General features: G+C 47.9%; 1 protein-coding gene across 6 annotated transcripts in view; it reads right to left on the bottom strand.

Annotated features, from left to right (window-relative positions):
- CSPP1 (centrosome and spindle pole associated protein 1) overlaps positions 1-21821 on the bottom strand; it is a 1363238-nt gene that overhangs the window by 1322477 nt on the left and 18940 nt on the right. For 4 of the 6 annotated variants that reach the window (XM_086965839.1, XM_086965840.1, XM_086965843.1 and 1 more), the window contains exons 2-4: positions 17227-17338; positions 10495-10513; positions 3351-3449 (exon numbers count right to left, since the gene is read on the bottom strand). In XM_086965839.1, the coding sequence (XP_086821965.1) occupies positions 3351-3449; positions 10495-10513; positions 17227-17325 (217 nt within the window). In that variant the 5' untranslated portion in view covers positions 17326-17338. Of the gene's footprint in view, positions 1-3350; positions 3458-10494; positions 10514-17226; positions 17339-21821 lie in introns of all 6 variants that reach the window. The other 2 variants (XM_086965841.1, XM_086965844.1) reach the window with 2 other exon arrangements.

Here is a 21821-nt window from a genome sequence, read left to right as displayed (position 1 = left end):
GAGGGCACATGTGGCGCTGGCGACAGCTAGAAGGCTTGGGGTCCCTGCAGCCTTCCTGCTCGCAGACATGGATCGGGCGTTTGACTCCCTCAGCTGGGTCTACCCGTTTGCCCTACTGCGCAGACTTAACTTTGGTCCCCGGTTTCTGTCGTATATTCATCTTTTAAATACCGACTTGACAGCATCGGTTAGAGTAGCCGGGGCTACATCACCTAGCTTTTCAATGCGGCGCGGTACTAGACAGGGCTGCCCTTTGTCGCCCTATCTCTTTGCTTTAGCGATGGATCCAGGCGGCCTGGGTGCATATGGATGCGCAACTTAAGGGACTGGATTGGGCACCCGGTATATCACACAGGATCGCGTTATACGCCGATGATGTCCTTTTCTTTTTAACTGAGCTGGACAAGTCGGGACCGAGGATCCTGGAGATCATGCGCATCTTTGGGGAATCCTCCGGACTGTACATGAACCCCCGGAAGTCAACTTTGTGGGTACTGGGTGACCCCGGGATGGTGGGGTCCTGGGCCTCCGCACTGCAGCGGGCTGATGGCGGCCTTAAGTACTTCTGACACGCCGGAAGTGGCATGGGAGAGAAACCTGGCGCCGGTGTGGGAACGAGCTCGAGCTGATATGAAGCTCTGGTCGCGCATGCCTCTTACCATCTATGGCCGATCGGCTATTTTTAAAATGGTCACACTCCCCCGGTTGCTGTATCAGCTACAGACCATCCCTATCCGATTGCACCAAAATGGTTCCAGCAGGTGAATTCTGCGCTGGGGCAGTTTCTTTGGGCGGGAGGAGTAGTACGAGTGGCGATTCGCAAATGCTTCCTCTCCACCTACTGCGGAGGGCTGGTAACCTCAGATATCCTGTCCTACTACCAGGCTTCTCACCTACTCGTACTGAATGACTGGGGGTATGGGGACAGGGGGGAACCAGCATACGAGCTGGAGGGCGGCCTGATGGACCCACACTCCCTACATACTATACTATACTCAGCGACTTTGTTAAAAGAGCTACCACCGGGCACACGGCTGATCTTCCGCATCTGGAGACAATCACTGAAGCGTATGGGGTTGTGGAATACCCTTATGAGGGAAACCCTGCTGTGGAATAATGGGTGCCTGCCAGAGCTGGCGGCCCTACAAGGCTTTAGGGGATGGGATGCCATTGTGGTCTCGACCCTGGGCGATGTGCTCAGTCATGGGACCCTCAAGTCCTTTACGGAGCTCAAGAGGGAATTTGGCATGCCAAGGACTCAGTTCTTCCGCTACCTACAGGTCCGTCATGCGCTGTCCCCCTACTTGGAGGGAGTTCCCTCGCTTCCGGAGTTTAGCCCCCTGGAGGCCAAGGTCTTCATGGGCGATCTGGAGACCAAGAAAATTGCAAAGATCTATCAATCGCTGGTCACCCACAATGCGCCAACTCTGGATGGGCTGAGAAAGACGTAGGCACTTTAGAAGAGGAAGACTGGAGAGGGGCTCTGCCTGCTCCGCGGGGGGCGGCAATAGCCATGCGTCTCTGACTGATACAGTTTAAGTACCTACATCGGGTCTATTTTACAAGGGTCCGGCTGTGGCGGGTAGGTATGGTGGCCTCCCCGGAATGCCTTCGGTGTGGTCAGGAGGAAGGCACGTTCTTGCATACTGTGTGGTCCTGTCCTGTGTTGGATCGATTTTGGAGGGGGGTGTTCTCCTGCCTGGCGGAGGTCCTGGGGTGGGAACTCCTGCGTACGCCCCAGCTCGCCCTTCTACATGTCATGGAGGGAGTCGGGGGCAATGCCTACAAGCAACACCAGTTACTCCTAGGGCTCACCTTGGCAAAGCGCGATATTGCGAGGAAATGGAAGGATGTCCAGGCTACACCACTATCGGCCTGGAAAAATGGCCTTGGCTGGAGCAACCCATCTTTCAGGCCCGTGGATCCCCACGCAAACATTATAAAATATGGAAGAGGTGGGCTGATTATAGGGGATTGTGGTTAGATGCCCCGGCTGCGCCTACTGATCTCCCTGGGGGTTGACCGTAGGGACCTACTGGTAGGGGGTTGGCATGGGTGGGAGGGGAGGGCCGGGGTAGGCGGGATCTTGGGGTGAATGCAGTTCTAAGGATCTGTCTATGTACTTATTTGTTACTCTTGTCCTATGACCCTAGATTGTTTTGTGTCCTGAACCCAATGGAATGTTGCGCAAGTTGGGGGGGGGGGGGGGGGGGGAGGAGGGGGGGGGGGTATTGTTTTTTTTAACGGCTCTGTTGATTCAGCTCCCTGGTGCCCTTGAATGTATCCCTGTCGGCGATGCGCCCTTCTATGCTCGTTAAGGGCTGCGGCAGTGGTTTCTGGGTTACAGAGCCCTGCATATACAGAGTGTTATCGTTTAGGAGCCCTATGTGTTGGAAGTTTGTCTTAATAAAGACCATATAGGATGGGCAGCGCTCGATAGCTGTAGCATTGACCGAGGGTGATGACTAACTATGCAATGGACGCTGAAAGGGAGCCGCTAAGCTCAATGCTGCACAATACTATATACTGCAGGGGTCACAGAGCCAAGGGGGTGGGGGCGGGGGGGGGAGAAGGGGTTTGGTTTGATATGTAGTTCATTCATTCTCTGCCATAGAAATGATGACTTTATGCACCAAAAACACAACATTCTTAGAATGAATAATGTGCACGTACAGCTTAGGACGTCCCAACGGCTATTATGGGGGGGGAAGTATCCCGGTTGTGTTATGCTTATGGGTGGGGGCGTGCGTCGCCCAGATATGCAATGTATAGTGCAATGCTTCATAATGTACTGTGTCATTTTCCTTCATTCAATAAAATGTGTTTTTAAAAAAAAATTACAAAATAAATGTACTTTAATAATTAACATAAATTGGTAATATTATTTGAGTTAAATAAAAAATGTTAACTTTTCCCTATACTTTACCATAAAGAGCTCTCCAAGTTTGTTAATAGTAAAAAGTAGCAAACTTACTCAAAAGGGTAAATTACCTTTGTGAATTATGCCACAAGTGCTCAAACAATCAGGAGAGTTACTAAAGCCTTCTGATAACATTTTCTCCAGTAGTGCCCGAACCATTCGACATGAACCTGATTAATGGTTAGTCTCAACACATAAATCGCTGCACATGAGTTTTAATTACATCTTTCAGCTAACAACAAAATCATTCCATGTTTTCCTTCTACTTTATTTTGGTGAATTGCTTTAGACACTGGGTTACACTTTCCTTGCATTTTAAGTATTGCAGTGCAAGCAGACTAATTAACAGGCACAGTACTGAATTAACAAAGCTACAGGTCACATTGTTAGGAGTAAAGCAAATAAAAGAAGAAGTGATAGTTGTACACACCTGAACCATGGGTTGTTTGCTTCACTTCGCCGCCATACTGAATATTTGGCGAAATATTCTCTTTAGCCAAGGACAACATTCTTATGTTGGCCCCAGTCTCGCAGAGGCTGCTCCCGAAGGGGGCTCGAGAGCCGGCGCCATAACCAGCGCTGCGCCCCTGGACACAAACAAACTAGTGGGGGCCGGTTCTTGGCGCGCAAAGTGACCAGGAGCTAAGGAAATGCCGGCCCCTCCCCCAGCGACGGCCACCGAAGAGGCGCCGACACCCCCGGCCAATGGAGGCCCAGGCGGGCTACGAACTTGCCAATGGGCATGGGGCCTACCTGGCCTGGAAGGCGAATGGGGGAGGAATATAAACGCTGCTGCCCCAGGCAAGCTCCTATCTTATCGGAGCGGGGGAGCAGCACCGGCGGCGGAGCACAGATTCTTGTCGAGTCAAGATGAACCCCTGCACGAAAGGGCCAGCAGGAGCAACCGCCGTCGCTGAGAACATTCACCCCGCCCGGAGCAGAGCAGGGTCCGCCAGGGGCAGAGCAAACTGAGAACCGGAGACCCGAGGCCAGCGGCGCCAGTGAACTTACTGGTTATCGCACGCCGCCAGGCGAACCCTGCTGCAAGTATCAGGGGCGTTGGGGCACGGGCGGAATTACGGTAGACTGCAGCAAGCAGGTTGGACCCGAGCCCCGCAGCCGATCTTCGGCCCTGAACACGGGCTAGAACATAACATAAGCACGAGGGGCAAAGTCCGAATGGCGCGGACAGCATGATTGGATCCTCCGCCACAGAGCTGACCCAGGTATCATATTGCCTTTTTCCTCGTGGCAGGAGCGGAAGAACGGGGGCAGGGCTGGGAACCCCTTCACCCTCTCCTATGGCAAGGAACAAGCACAGACTGGAGCAAAGGAAACACAGGAAACAGCGGGATCAAAGCAGCGTGAGGGGCGGCAATGGTCGGGGAGCCTGAAGCACTGAAGAGACCCACCTTGATGGCCCCGGCTGCCTGCCATGCCTCCCGCCTTCCCAGCAAGCCGCAGAGGGGGGACGAAAGTGAGACATCTGCGGTGAAGATCGTCAGTGAGGACGTCTTGGGGCAGGAGTTGAGAAAGGCCCAGGAAGTCACAACTTCCAGCACCGACAGCCTGAACGGCAGTGCGCAGGAAAGGAGGCAGGTCGGTGCGGGCGGCGGTGCCCCCGAAGCGTGGTAATAGAGGTAAGCTCAGCAGATCGGGGGGGGGCAGCATAGCTTAAAACGGCCACTGCATACTAGATTGCGTTCGGGGCAAAGCGACAGACTAGCTCTCTCGTTAGGCAGGAAGGGGCTCCGTATAAAGGGAACCTGCAATAGAGTAATGGAGGATTAGGGTAGTCACTTGCCAGCCCCGTCGTTAGGAGGATGAGAACGCACGAGAAAGGGCAATTGGACTCTTACCAGGCCGTGTGGGCAGCATCGTCACGGAAGCGAGCTCAGCAGAGCGGGCGCAACATAGCCGCGACGAAAAGCTGCCATGGTCTGCAGTGATCCAAAAACGCACCAATAGCGTCCGAGTTTGAGGCAAGATAGACTCACCTTATCGCATAGTAGGAATGGCGCCATAGAAGGCGGAATGATGGACACGGCGGAAACCCTAGCAAATCGGCCCGAGGGTAGAATGGCAGGGAGAGCGTTGCCAGGTTTAAAATAAGTCATGGGGCCCTCGTAGTAGAGGACACACACAAGCGGAAAGGGAGGAAATACATTTGTCTCCATACGGGGCCCTCGTAGTAGAGGACACACACGATTGAAAAGAAAGGGAGCAAATTTGCCGCTGTATAGAAAGGTGCGAAATGCTCAAGAATCAATAGTGCGCGGAATGCTCAAGAGTCAATAGTTCGGGAAATGCCCAAGAATCAATAGTGCGCGAAATGCTCAAGAGTCAATAGTGCGTGAAATGCCCAAGAATCAATAGTGCGAGAAATGCTCAAGAATCAACAGTGCGCAAAATGCTTAAGAATCAATAAGGCTCAAAGAGAGTAAAATAAATAAATAAATAAATAAAAAATAAAAAAATAATAATAATAATAAATAGATAAATAAATGCGAGGATGGATCGCTTTCTGGTGGGGCCCGGCTGGGGAGGTATTAGTCTCCCTTCGAACACTCTCGGCCCGAAGGCCCCCTCCCACACAAACCGCGGTCCCAATAGCTGCAAAGGTATCCACACTGTACAGCGCAAATGTTTACAGTTTCTGGGCCAGCCTTAAAAGTTCGACAGCTAAGCAGAGAGAGGAATGCGTCCGTTACGTTGTACGTTGTGGGTTTCTTTCGGGCCATGACTCTGAAGGTGTACACCTAGCAAAAAAAAAAAAAAAGGGAGAGCAAGTACGGAGAGATGAAAGTAAGCAGCTGCATTGTAAATTGAAATGTTTTCGTTTTCATACACAGTGTACCATCAACATGCTAGGAAACATTAAAGTACATCGAATCGAGGATACATATGACACAGGAATAGAAAACACCTTGTTACATATTGGGAAAGAATGGTATAATATGTAAGATCTCCCGTTGCTCTAAGTCAAGGGTTACATTTCCTTTGTAAATTCAGGGTTACGAATGTCGGATAGGCTTATAACTACTACTGCTAGGATACGTGATCAGCACAAGTACATTCCAGGCACCCGCTTCTAATTCGCTGCCCGGTAAAGGGTTACCGCTGACCGATGACGGCAAAGTCCCCCCTCGCCGGGGGGGCAGCTACACCATCACCAAGCCTTTTGGTACCTGGTTTCGCCCACAAACAAACCTCTTAATCCCACGGCGCCAGAACGCGTAACATACACAAGGTGCCCGGGTAAAGCACTCCAATACCTTCAGGTCAGTGACTGTTTAAAACGGCAAAAACATTCGCGCGCGTCTAAGCAGCGTTTTTGATTCGGAGTGATGTTTTTAAAAATGTTTTTCAAAATATGGCGTGCTCATGGCGCATACGCTGAGCAGTCTCTGCATCGGTGCAACTTTGCGATCCGTGCCATGTATGGAGGAACAAATGTGTGTTGTCTCTAAGCTGCGATGCGTTCAGTTTGAAATAAAACAGGCTTCGGCAGATTTTCGGCACTCTTAAAAAGGGCTACTTGCTGAAACTGCAAAGAAATACTACAGTGCAGACGTTTCTATCGCTGGAGCGAGAATCGGTAGACGAAGCATTCAATTGATCTATAGTAAGGAGTTGATGTCAAAATCCCCATCATTTATTCTCAGAGACTTGCAATGACGAGAAAAGCAAGCAATTCTAAGGCAATTGGTCTCACCTTTGGGACCGTGTACATATTTAACTATGCAACACAGTAGCCTAGGTGCGGAAACATTCACTGTTCTCTAACATGAAGTAAACACCAAGCTGCATGACACGCCAGGCATGGGAGCACTTGGGGAGAATTATTGCCTCGCAGTTGGAAAGGTTGGAGTCCAAAGCTTTGTTTTTAATGTAGAGCTTTGTCTTCAATGTATAATCAGGGCCTTCGGTTCCTATCACTAAGAATCAATATGTGGAAAAATATTATTGTCTACAAGTACGCACGGAAGACAATTTCTAGGGACGGGAATTTAGAGAAAGCTAAAGTGATTCTGATATTCTACTTACCCCGCCTCTTGTCGTTTGCTATCAAGAAAGTTAAATAGTGGCAGTGCCTAAACCCAAAAAAAAAAAAAAAAAAAAAGAGTCCCTCAGCGAAAAGCAATTCAAGGAATGATGGGACCACGCCTCAGTGACCTCAGTCACCCACTGACAAGGAATACGCCGGGGGGTCAGAAGTCAGAATAGGACATCCACAAATCAGTGTGCCCAGGACCATAAATAGGGTGGCCACAGTGTTCGCTGTTAGAGCACTCAGAATCGGCAGAAGTGTAATCGTTTGCACTATGCTGAGTATAAGTTTCAGTCAAAAGTTGCTTCCCGATAGCCACGATCCTTTAGTAGGGCAAAGCCATAAATGGTCGCCAGGGGGCACGGTAATACACAGAATGACCATATTGGCGTGCAATTGGTAGGGAGCTCCACAAGTCTGGTAGGAGTCCGGATTTCTACTGTCCACCAAGAGGGCCAAAGGGGTTGAAGCATGCAGCCCGAACGGAACAGCCAGACACAAAAACCTGTGGTAGGAGGACGATGCGAGACACAGTTGAGCAAGCAGGGCAAAAACCAGCTGGCCCAAGGTAGGTCGCCGGCCTGCTATCCTGCAGCAGGTACCTGGGGGAGCCTCATCAGATGAAAAGCATGGCCAGTTAACAGGGTTTGATTCATGTTAAGGCTTTGTGGCCTCAGGGTACGGCAGACCCGCTGTCTGGGCATTAGATAGCAGTACAGCGCGGATGCTAGTTTAATTCTGATTAAGAGCCAGGCTGCCGACTCCCCCCCCCCTCCCCCCCCCTGCTGCAAGGAACTTGAACAACGCAGATCACAAAGGGGAGGCCTTTTTGGGGGTAACAGTATACAGTTAGCTAGGAGCTGGCGTAGAGGTTAAAAAAAAAAAAAAATATATATATATATATATATATATATAAAAGAAAATAAGTTTGTGTCAAAAACATACGGCAGCTCTGCAGTATGGGTGGAAGGGGAAGCAGAGGAGGCACAACAGGCCCCCCCCCCTAGCGCCAACTGCCCCCATCACAGCTATCTCCTTTGGCTAAACCAACCGTGGAAATGGCAGGCAGTATGTGTACTAGAGGATAAGATGGATGTAGGCTGGGGCCTGAAGTGTGCCCAGTTTTTAATTAAATGTCAGCTGGGGCGGAGGGGTGCCGAAGTCCGAAAGAGGGTTAGTAACTCCCACTCCCACCGAGGAAACGCAAGACGGCAACAAGTGGCACAAAGCCAAGTGCCTTGACATGTATTCAAGGTCAATAACATCAGTACCAGTGAGTGGTGGGGTAACATTATAACATCTGTTATCCGGCGCAAATATATCCTGTGGCATCATGAGCTTTACAGATAGTAGGTTTTCTGCCACCCGAGGGGGGGCCAACCCATGCTTCCATCTCTCCAGTGAAACATGGGTACAGTGGATGAGCGGGGTGGCAGGTATGAAACAAGGTCCCATATGGAAATTCCACAAGGAAAGGCGCGATCGAGGGCGTATACTGGATACTAGAATAAGCAAAGGCAATTCAAAAGCGTTAAATAACAAAATAAATCTTTGGACAAGATTACAATGGAGTAGGCGGCTACAAAATTGAGCAAATGTTTACCAACGCAGCGTTGACCGAATTGGAGTGATCGCTGCACCTCAATAGAACCGGCCCAGACAGCCTGCTGGTAGTGTCCTGGTCCCCGGGGACAAGGGTAAGAATGCGAGCTGGGGTGGTCTCAACATTAGATGTAATTACGCCCACTATACAGGCTCAGACGGGAAGGAGAAAAGACAAGGGCGGCCTACCACCTTGGAAAAAGTAGAGGCAATGCTCCTGCAGGCCCCCCGGGAAGCCTCACAAGGGGCACAGAGGGAAAAAACGGAAAAAGGCAGCCTCGTGAGGAATAGACAGGGTGGATGCTCAAGTCGGGCCAACCTGTGGGGGGCGATTGTCTTGGCAGGGTGCAAACAAGGAAAATCAGGACGTAGTTGGGGGGAGCCGCGGGGAGACGGAAGCCTCCCAGACGGCGTGGCGAAGAACTACGCTGATATCGGTTGGTACGGAGGCACACCGGAGGGCGGTGTGCCAGAATAGGTCCACTCACCTTCAGATGCCTCACGGCTGGGTGAGTTGGCCTAAGGACAGGTGTGTAGGACCACTCACTCTGGGATGCCTCACGGCTGGGAAGGAAGTTGGCCTACCAACGATGGGGGGGTAGCAAACGGAGACGGCGCTCGCAGCCCAGCCCCTGCCTGAAGGCAGGGCACAACAAGAGTCGGACAAGGTAGCGAGGGGGCCTAACTCCGGGACAGAAGCTACCCACTCCCCGCGCAAAGTGAGCGAAAAAACCAACCTATCAAGGAGAACGACCCAGAAGGGCCAAGAGACAATAACAAGGAAGTTTTGTCAAGACATAACATGCAAAATATGCAAAGTATATACATGTTTCTTTGTATTCCTAATAAACTGCGGCCAACAAATGACCACTATGTGACAAATGTGTACGTTGGCTTTTCTTGTCCGTGTAAGGAATACAGTATGGGCGAAGGTGGTATACATGTGGGAATGGGGCAGAGTGCGGGGGTTATCGCAGAGGCTGCTCCCGAAGGGGGCTCGAGAGCCGGCGCCATAACCAGCGCTGCGCCCCTGGACACAAACAAACTAGTGGGGGCCGGTTCTTGGCGCGCAAAGTGACCAGGAGCTAAGGAAATGCCGGCCCCTCCCCCAGCGACGGCCACCGAAGAGGCGCCGACACCCCCGGCCAATGGAGGCCCAGGCGGGCTACGAACTTGCCAATGGGCATGGGGCCTACCTGGCCTGGAAGGCGAATGGGGGAGGAATATAAACGCTGCTGCCCCAGGCAAGCTCCTATCTTATCGGAGCGGGGGAGCAGCACCGGCGGCGGAGCACAGATTCTTGTCCCACCCACCCACACCTAAGGAACAGCTATGTCGCAGGGCTGAGGAACAGGCAAAGCGTGGCGAAGAACTACGCTGATATCGGTTGGTACGGAGGCACACCGGAGGGCGGTGTGCCAGAATAGGTCCACTCACCTTCAGATGCCTCACGGCTGGGTGAGTTGGCCTAAGGACAGGTGTGTAGGACCACTCACTCTGGGATGCCTCACGGCTGGGAAGGAAGTTGGCCTACCAACGATGGGGGGGTAGCAAACGGAGACGGCGCTCGCAGCCCAGCCCCTGCCTGAAGGCAGGGCACAACAAGAGTCGGACAAGGTAGCGAGGGGGCCTAACTCCGGGACAGAAGCTACCCACTCCCCGCGCAAAGTGAGCGAAAAAACCAACCTATCAAGGAGAACGACCCAGAAGGGCCAAGAGACAATAACAAGGAAGTTTTGTCAAGACATAACATGCAAAATATGCAAAGTATATACATGTTTCTTTGTATTCCTAATAAACTGCGGCCAACAAATGACCACTATGTGACAAATGTGTACGTTGGCTTTTCTTGTCCGTGTAAGGAATACAGTATGGGCGAAGGTGGTATACATGTGGGAATGGGGCAGAGTGCGGGGGTTATGAGTTTCTGCAGCCGTGCTCTGGAAAGGAAACCATGTTTTTTTTAACATAAAGATATACATGACACAATGACTCTTTATTATAATTAATCAGTAGGCCTCCAATAGGAAAAAGGTGCTGCTCAAATGCATAGTTTTTGCACTTGTTTTGTAATCTGAAAAAGCAGATGCAATTGTACAACAAAAACAAAGCTTTTCGGTTTGTAGGAGAGGCATAGCGTAAAGACAAAATTACAGTACTGACCACCTCTTTTGAAATTAGACTGGGGGTGCCGATTGTTTATTAATTATGGAAAAGTCCTAATAGGGTGCTGCGGGAAGGTCAACTGAACAATGAGACTCTGGAAACTCCGCTTTAAACCTCTTGCATTGCACAATAATCTCTCTGCAGGGTTTAATTTTGTGCCGTTCCCTGTTTCCAAATATGAGACGGACAAGGTAGTGAAGGGAAAAACTGAGAAAATCATACTTGAAGGACAGAAGAGAATATCTGAAAAAAGCGACCATGGGAAAGCAAATCACAGGACCTCGGGATCCTAGAAACAGGCCACCGCAGAATTGGTGTGTATGGTGCCTGCGCTGGGGGGCTACTCCACTTAATTTACAGGCACTACAGACACAAGCACTTCACTGTGAAGGGCATGCTGGCCCATGGTGGTAGTTTTTTCACCACCTATTCATTTTTTTGAAGAAGCTTTGATCAGGGATTATTCACTTTCCTACCATTACTTTTTAACCAAGCGAGTTAAGCCAACTCCAAATGCTTTCATTGGCAGAGGCCTGAAGCTGCAACTAAACGATGAAGCCCAACAAGATCGAAAGATCTGGGATTGCTTGTGTTCTCTTGCAAAGGGGATAGAGTTTAACAGTTTGGGATGGACTATCTCTGTTCAGACAGGGCTAAGACTCACTTTGATATGTTTTGTACCAGTTTGTATTGGCATATTCAAGCATTGCATCCATCTCTTTTTTTGCTTTTCTCAGCGATATACCCCAAGTGCAGGGTATGCTCAGACGTGGGTCTTGTACTCTCTTTCCTATAAGACTCAAGTCGAATCTCACTTTAGAATATCAACAAAACTAAACAAGCATTGGAAATGCAATAGGTCTCGGATTTATTTGAGTTAGAGCTAATGGCATTGTAAATGGCAATGTCTTTTAGCCATGTGTTATGGAGTGTATGCATATGGTGTGTAATAGAATTATGTGGTATGGATTGGAATTGTTCACCCTGCACACTCACTGCTCTGCACTCACTGCTCTGCACTCACTACTGTGCACTCACTACTGTGCACTCACTACTGTGCACTCACTACTGTGCACTCACTACTGTGCACTCACTACTCTGCACTCACTACTGTGCACTCACTACTCTGCACTCACTACTCACTACTGTGCACTCAATACTGTGCACTCACTACTCACTACTGTGCACTCACTACTCACTACTCTGCACGCACTACTCACTACTCTGCACGCACTACTCACTACTCTGCACGCACTACTCACTACTCTGCACGCACTACTCACTACTCTGCACGCACTACTCACTACTCTGCACGCACTACTCACTACTCTGCACGCACTACTCACTACTCTGCACGCACTACTCACTACTCTGCACGCACTACTCACTACTCTGCACTCACTACTCTGCACTCACTACTCACTACTCTGCACTCACTACTCTGCACTCACTACTCTGCACTCACTACTCTGCACTCACTACTCTGCACTCACTACTCTGCACTCACTACTCTGCACTCACTACTCTGCACTCACTACTCTGCACTCACTACTCTGCACTCACTACTCTGCACTCACTACTCTGCACTCACTACTCTGCACTCACTACTCTGCACTCACTACTCTGCACTCACTACTCTGCACTCACTACTCTGCACTCACTACTCACTACTCTGCACTCACTACTCACTATTCTGCACTCACTACTCTGCACTCACTATTCTGCACTCACTACTCTGCACTCACTACTCACTACTCACTACTCTGCACTCACTACTCTGCACTCACTACTCACTATTCTGCACTCACTACTCACTATTCTGCACTCACTACTCTGCACTCACTACTCACTACTCTGCACTCACTACTCTGCACTCACTACTCACACTCACTACTCACTACTCTGCACTCACTACTCACTACTCTGCACTCACTACTCACTACTCTGCACTCACTACTCACTACTCTGCACTCACTACTCACTACTCTGCACTCACTACTCTGCACTCACTACTCTGCACTCACTACTCTGCACTCACTACTCTGCACTCACTACTCTGCACTCACTACTCTGCACTCACTACTCTGCACTCACTACTCACTACTCTGCACTCACTACTCACTACTCTGCACTCACTACTCTGCACTCACTACTCACTACTCTGCACTCACTACTCACTACTCTGCACTCACTACTCTGCACTCACTACTCACTACTCTGCACTCACTACTCACTACTCACTACTCTGCGCTCACTACTCTGCGCTCACTACTCTGCGCTCACTACTCTGCGCTCACTACTCTGCGCTCACTACTCTGCACTCACTACTCTGCACTCACTACTCACTACTCTGCACTCACTACTCACTACTCTGCACTCACTACTCACTACTCTGCACTCACTACTCACTACTCTGCACTCACTACTCACTACTCTGCACTCACTACTCTGCACTCACTACTCACTACTCTGCACTCACTACTCACTACTCTGCACTCACTACTCACTACTCTGCACTCACTACTCACTACTCTGCACTCACTACTCACTACTCTGCACTCACTACTCACTACTCTGCACTCACTACTCTGCACTCACTACTCACTACTCTGCACTCACTACTCTGCGCTCACTACTCTGCGCTCACTACTCTGCGCTCACTACTCTGCGCTCACTACTCTGCGCTCACTACTCTGCGCTCACTACTCACTACTCTGCACTCACTACTCTGCACTCACTACTCTGCACTCACTACTCTGCACTCACTACTCTGCACTCACTACTCTGCACTCACTACTCACTACTCTGCACTCACTACTCACTACTCTGCACTCACTACTCACTACTCTGCACTCACTACTCACTACTCTGCACTCACTACTCACTATTCTGCACTCACTACTCTGCACTCACTACTCTGCACTCACTACTCTGCACTCACTACTCTGCACTCACTACTCTGCACTCACTACTCTGCACTCACTACTCACTACTCTGCACTCACTACTCTGCACTCACTACTCACTATTCTGCACTCACTACTCTGCACTCACTACTCTGCACTCACTACTCTGCACTCACTACTCTGCACTCACTACTCTGCACTCACTACTCTGCACTCACTACTCTGCACTCACTACTCTGCACTCACTACTCACTACTCTGCACTCACTACTCACTACTCTGCACTCACTACTCACTACTCTGCACTCACTACTCACTACTCTGCACTCACTACTCACTACTCTGCACTCACTACTCTGCACTCACTACTCACTACTCTGCACTCACTACTCACTATTCTGCACTCACTACTCTGCACTCACTACTCACTATTCTGCACTCACTACTCTGCACTCACTACTCACTACTCTGCACTCACTACTCACTACTCTGCACTCACTACTCACTATTCTGCACTCACTACTCTGGACTCACTACTCACTATTCTGCACTCACTACTCACTATTCTGCACTCACTACTCACTACTCTGCACTCACTACTCTGCACTCACTACTCACTATTCTGCACTCACTACTCACTACTGTGCACTCACTACTCACTACTGTGCACTCACTACTCACTACTGTGCACTCAATACTCACTACTGTGCACTCAATACTGTGCACTCACTCACTACTGTGCACTCACTACTGTGCACTCACTCACTACTGTGCACTCACTCACTACTGTGCACTCACTCACTACTGTGCACTCACTCACTACTGTGCACTCACTACTGTGCACTCACTCACTACTGTGCACTCACTACTGTGCACTCACTCACTACTCTGTACTCACTACTCTGCACTCACTACTCTGCACTCACTACTCTGCACTCACTACTCTGCACTCACTACTCTGCACTCACTACTCACTGCACTCACTACTCACTGCACTCACTACTCTGCACTCACTACTCTGCACTCACTACTCTGCACTCACTACTCTGCACTCACTACTCACTGCACTCACTACTCTGCACTCACTACTCACTACTCTGCACTCACTACTCACTACTCACTACTCTGCACTCACTACTCACTACTCTGCACTCACTACTCACTACTCTGCACTCACTACTCACTACTCTGCACTCACTACTCACTACTCTGCACTCACTACTCACTACTCTGCACTCACTACTCTGCACTCACTACTCACTACTCTGCACTCACTACTCACTACTCTGCACTCACTACTCACTACTCTGCACTCACTACTCACTACTCTGCACTCACTACTCTGCACTCACTACTCTGCACTCACTACTCTGCACTCACTACTCTGCACTCACTACTCACTACTCTGCACTCACTACTCACTACTCTGCACTCACTACTCTGCACTCACTACTCACTTATCTGCACTCACTACTCACTACTCACTACTCTGCACTCACTCCTCTGCACCCACTACTCTGCACTCACTACTCTGCACTCACTACTCTGCACTCACAAGTTCACAACACAAATTTTAATTGCTTTGTATTTCATTATAACACTACAAATTGAGATTGAAACGCAAATATTTTTTTTTTTCATTTTGTTGCTTGTGTTCACTGTTTAGAGGAAGGTGAATTGAATCAATTAGTAATAGCAAAACTTGTTGTTGACAGCTCCTTAAGCGCAGTATGAAGCTCTATATAAAACTACATTATTATTGCTTTAATGTTGAGACACTTCTGTTCAGCTTATGGGCACCTCCGATAAATGCACAGTCTGTGTAAAAATGGTGACACTTTCCCACAATAAGGGCATAAAAGAGAATGCAGTGATACAGTGAACAGCCTGTGCGCGCTAAAATTGTCTAAAAATCCACGCGTGCCCTTGTTGAACAGCTGGTAGTCGACACAGAAACGGAAGGTACAGGATTGGGACGGGGGCCGGGGCTCCGAGTCTTTTTCACCCCCCTTACTACTTGCTCGGTCGGAAGTGAAAGGAGCCGCCGTGGTTGTTAACAAAACGGACATACATAACACTTCCAGGGGCAAGTACTGGGAGGAGAGTGCGCTATTAATCGGATAGTACCAGAACCGCTCAGCAGCACTGCCATATTTAAATGGAGACATAGGCAGAAATGTATAGCAGGCCCGTTGTTTTTTTAATGGCCCAATAACTTTGTATATGACGGCGGCTGTACCTTCAGCAGTGCAGTACTGACACTTGTTGGCCGTCTGTGCAAGGATACCAATATTTGAATGGGCATGGAAACTACAATTGCCTCAAACATTTGAGTAGGTGAGGTACTGACCTGAGGGCTGGGCCTGGACTGCAGCTTCCGAGGTAGGCCATAGGCGGGAGCGGGCCGGGCACGGCGGGCAGGCAGTAGAAGGCAGGGGCTAGTAATAGTTTAAATTATGGCCGCCGGCCGGCGGTGACGGAGGTCCTTCTCTCTGTCGTTGGAGCGTGGCTGGGTCTTAGGATGCCACACCTCACGTCTCACTCGCACTTTAAATTGCACGCGCTGAATGCTCATGCCAAATGACGCGCACTATGTAATTAATAAAAAGACGGCTCGGAGGCCCGGCTGGGGCCCGCGCGCGTGCGCAGCAGTTGCGCACATTTGATTAATGAAGAGCGAGCCTGTGAGGCCCGCCCGACCCGCACCTAATTAATGATGAGCCTCTGATGCCCGGCCTGGGCCCAGGGGCGTGCATGCCGTGCGCACCGCGCACCATTTAATTCACGACAGGGATAATTTATGATGAAGTGAAGGGGGCCCCTGGAGCGCGGGGCCCCCGTGGAGCAGTGCCGGTGACGTCACCATGGAGCGCATAGACACGCCGAGACTAGGTAGGAAGGGGAAGGGGAAGGGGGGGGGGGGGTCTCTGTGTGAAATGTTCTGTATGTGTGCGTGTTGAGTGTGTGTATGTGCGGCGAGGGGGGGGGGGGTGTCTGTATGTGTGTGCGTGCGTGTGAGTCTGCTTCCAAGGAGCCATGGGAGACAGGAAGCGCGCGCGACCTGGTCCCAGTTCCAAGGTTGCACGTGCACCTCACTTGTCTCCCGTCTCCCTTGACTCCTTGAAAGCAAGAATGATTGCAAAAGAGTCTCGGAACGACAGATTGCTTCGCAATCTGTTCGCAGTTCCGAGACCTAAAAAGGCTTAGTGTTGCTTGAGTTTGCTTGCAGAGGGGACCTGGCCATAGCAGTTTGGTGATGGACTGTCCCATCTGGTGCAAGGTGTTCGCTCATTTACTTGTGGAGCTATCGGTATGAAGTGAAAAAACAAGCAAAACAATGAACTGAAAGTGATTACTGATCTCTAATTTCAAGCATTCCGTCCATCATTTTTCAAAGTGTCCTTGCTGGCAACAGTGTTCCAATATGTTAATTACAAAAAAAAGAATAATCTACATTTTAATAGGTAATTTTTTTCTGCAAAGATTTTAGAAGAACATAACTGATGAGAGTCTCAACAATTTTCAATATTGAGTCTGAGGGGAAGAAATTAAAAACAATCAGTCTAAAGTTTAAGGTTCTTACCCGTACTTCTATATAAGGTGAGCCTTTGTCCAGTGTAGCTTTATCTTGTGCCAACTTAAACTTTTGCTCTTCTATAAAGCGATCTAGATCTTCTCCCATGGTCTTTTAAAACCTAGTAGATAAATGTTAACATATCTAATTACGCCGTCATGGTTTTGTCACATAATCAAGAAACTTTCATATGGCAAAAGACAACAGCTTGCATCGAAAACAGACTTCCAAGTTTGGATATTTTGAGCTTCAAAATCTTTCTACAGGCAAAAAAAAAAAAAAGTTTCCTATTTCTGCTTCAAGCTGTTTTAAGAAGAGCCACGTGTATTAATTTGAAAAATATATATTTATCTCTACTAACAAGGATAATGCCAAGTGTTTAACAATGTTTTGCCAACCATCTCCTTCCCCATTGATTCTCATTACCACTTTACCATTTCCAGTTGCAGGGCAGCCCTCATGACAACTTCAAGTTAAAATACCCGAATTGGCCAACTTTGTGGTGCTTACATTTTAAGTTTTGTTTTTATAGCTGTTACTGTCCAACACTGAAATTCAGAAATTGTAAACAAAGACTGGAAGTGGTTAAGGCTGCAATCACTCTGGGTGTTATGGTCGATTGGGGCTGCTGAGAAGTTACACCACCGCTCACTATAGAGCCACATGCTCAGTCAGAACTATCTTGCTCACTGGGACAGTCTTTCAGATCAGCTTCCTGGCAGTGAAATGTGTACTTGTTGTTCGCTTTCTATTACACAAGCCCTACCCCACTCGGCAAGCAGCATTTCCAGTATGCCTTCTGTTAAATAACATGAAGTTTAAAACAAATTAAAAAAACATTGTCTTTTAAAGTACAGCAACAGAATAATTTCCACACATTTTTTTAAATCAGTTTTCGGTTTGTATCTTATGGATGGATATCTTTGCCAGAGGGGCATTTCTACTCTTTCAAGGTAGGTCTGCATTACCTTGCTCTCGTCTATACTACAGACTACTAAACTTTTGAGTTCATCTGCTTATATTGATTCTATGATCACGTTTTCTAGGTTAGTATGATCGAGGAAACAAAAAAAGTCAAGGAAACTCATGGATGACTGACCTCTGCTTTTGTACCTAGCCCTCTTTATGTACCTGTATATACTAAGTCCAAGAAGAATAAAATACTTTAAAATATGGATGTTCCCTGGTACCTTTGGGTCCTTTCCGGGGGGCATTCAAGGTACTGTAGTCCAGACATCCTAGCTGAAAATGCTCCAGTGAGTCTATTCCAAGAAATTAAGCTAAGTACATATAAATGAAACGTGATTATGCAGTGAAAACCACACTGCACCTATATAGGGAGCTTTGGCCCTCCTCCCATCCAATGAAGGAGCAGCTAACTAAAAATCAATAACCGGAGTAATTTGTAACTTGGGAGGCGCTACACAAACATTTTTCACAGCTAAGTGTAACTAAATCAGCAAAAAACATGTTGATATTCTATATTCCAAAAAAAGACTCAAAAACCCAAATAAAGGGAATTTTAGAATTAAAGTGCACTTGACACAGTACAGAAGACTGCCACTCTTGACATTTAGGGTTGGATGGCCACTGTAAGCATCATCAACAGTTATAAAGTGCTGTAGCTGTAGAGCAGGGTCTTCATACAAGAGTCTGGAGCTTTTCAGGTAGGGTGGTACGCTTTTTATTCAGTTTAGGCCCTCCGGTTACAGCCACAGCCTGAAAAGTCTTGGTAAGACTCGGTTCTCCCCCAAACTGTAATCTGCGTACAGGCTTTACCTAGCAAATACACCAACATTCCAAGCATCATCACATTATCACTGCATCCACACTTTACAATATACAACATGCCTAATCAGCCCATGCCTCACAGGGTACCAAGTCACAGCACAAAGTTTCAACATTGTAGGCATTCACAAACATTCTGAGGGCCTCTTCTAATAAAGTTACCCAGCGAAAACTACACACACAAACCACTGGTGCAAGTATGGATGAACAGTTCCTGGAACACCCGCATTTTTTAGAGGCTGCAGGAGAAAGTGGTTCTCTAGAGGTAAAATAGAATTCCCTATGGGGTATAAAAAAATATACAAACACGTTTTAGCCCACCTTATTCTACCTAGCAATATTCTAAGAAATGTATGAATATTATAGACTATCATGATACTGCAAGGGATGCCTATGTATCCACAAAGAAATCGGAAATCTACTTCAAAATTCATATGAAATTTATAAGACCATATTTTTTTTTACTTTTTGAAGTAGAGTTGTGACTCGGGTTCTATGACAATTGTGCTGCCTCTGAGGGTAGCAGCAATATGCTTTGCAAGTTGAGTCTTGCTAGCGACATAATGAGAAAAAATGTACTTTTCCTTATACATCTGGTGATTTAACTTCATATGGATACATTTGGAGAATGTTTGGCTACAACATGGATTTCAGACAAAAGAGAAACGGTGTGATTAACCATGTGAGTTTTGAAGATACAGCTATGTTAGCAGATGTAGCATGCAAGTAAAAGTTAAAGCAAGGGCACACACATTCGATAGGAAAAGGTAGTTAATATTTACTGGAGTAGTTCGTTCTCTACAATCATAATTTACACGTTTACTGTAATAACAAAGTAAGATTTGAGAAGTTTCTATACTCGAGTTAAAAGGAATTTCTGCGGCTCAAGCTATTTTTTTAATAACCAACTTTATTGAAGATTTTACACCACGACATAGAACACCATATAAGAGTACAATGCACAAGCACAATAGTATAGTAAGCCCAAACATCAATAATGCAAAACAGTGCAGGATTGAATCGACAATCTGTAATAACTACACAATTTCCCCCATATTCGGCCATAATTATGAGGACAACCTCTGGCCTCGAAAATCGTAATCTCTTGGTGAGGACACCAATCCATCCCCTTGCGCCAACACCCGACAGTCAGTGGCTTTTTCTGTTTCCAGGTGCGAGTAACATCCTGTTTAGCAACTAAGCAAACCCCATCTCCTACATCAACCCCAACAGCACACTCTGGGGTGTCAACTCCAAGGTGCATCCCACAACAGAGAAAAGCACAAGCTCCACCCCCTTCCAGAAGGGTCGCAACATCAGACACTCCCATGCTACATGAAAGAAATCTACCGCTGGAAGCGCTCATCACATGCATATTACTTGAGTGTCTGGGAGCAAAATGGTGAGGGCTCCTGTGGGGTGCGGTACATCGCATGCAGGTCGTAAGACTGAACCATTTGCAGCCGCAATGAAATCGCCAACTCAGGAGTGCCATTCAGGCCTCCCTCGATTGTACTTCATTCAGTTCACCTACCCAGCCTAGCCCGCTCAAGGCAGTCAGTGGCAGGGATTTAGTGACTGAAGATCTGTTGCAGACATCCAGTTGGACAGATCCACATCTCCCTTGCCTGGAGCACTCGCGTATAAGACCTCTAGGGGATTCTGTGGATGGATGAGACACTGGGGCCTTACAGACATGTAGAGAGTACAATACAGACAGGGGCGTGACCATTCATATTATTCCCACCTTTATGGCCTACACACTCGGCTCAATAGGTTTGAGTGCTCGGCCAACCTCAGCCTAAGCCTTACCCATACTGAATATCTAGGATACACATGATCTGATCATAGCCCACTACTGTTAATATTCTGCCCCATTGCTGAACCCCCAGTGATTCCCGCATGGCACCTTAATCCATCTTTCCCTGAAGATGGGTGCTTTAGCGAATCCCTGCTGACGTCTGTCACGGAGTACTTTCAATTTAATCAGGGTACTGTCACAGACCCCTCCTCGTTGAGTGGGACGCCTTTAAGGTCGTGGTACGTCGTCACTGCATGGGGCAAACAGTAGGGGTCAAAAGAGAGCTCAACAAGGAGCCCTCTACTTTAAAGCGCAAACTGCATGATTTGGGTAATGAGGTGTGTCCTGACACAGCGCTGATACAACTTAAGGACTTGAAGAGTCAGTATAGCACCTCCCTAGAATGACTTCAGTGCCTTGATATTAGAGAATACTTGTAAAGAGGCTGGCTTAGTATATGGTGCACACTTATTTAAGTGAGGCACCTAGCACTAATCCAGGCAACCCCTATGGTGGTTTTGGTTGTCTTTGATAACCATAGAAAGCTTCCAAAGTGGTAGCTGTGGACAGCAGATACAGGCTTATTTTGAAGGAGTGTTAAGCAGCTTGTTTTATCAGTTTAATCATGTAGTGTAGGTTAAACGAAAAAGAACCACACAATGTATAAATAAAAATATGTCTATTTATTACACAACACTCACTAACACATCGGTATATCTCCTACCCGGAGATATCAACACAAATACACAATAATACTTTGGTTGCAATAAGGTAAGTAAGCACAAAATACAGTGGACTCCAGGGGGAGTCCAAACCATATACTAAACAAGCATTGGAAATGCAATAGGGCTCGCAATAGGAAAGTTTGAGCTATTGGTCTTATAAATGAATTTTTTTTTATTTATGTGTTATTTTTTAAAATAGCTAAATTAATAGCTTTGTCATTTACAATGCCAATAGTTCTAACATTCGCAACTGTGACACCTATAGCATTTGTAATGCAACATGTTTGTAT

The sequence above is a fragment of the Lissotriton vulgaris genome, chromosome 4_1 (assembly GCF_964263255.1).
Source record: "Lissotriton vulgaris chromosome 4_1, aLisVul1.2, whole genome shotgun sequence".
Taxonomy (NCBI): Eukaryota; Metazoa; Chordata; class Amphibia; order Caudata; family Salamandridae; genus Lissotriton; species Lissotriton vulgaris.
The sequence above is the reverse complement of the archived record's forward strand: the minus strand, read 5'-3'. Positions and strand labels throughout refer to the sequence as shown.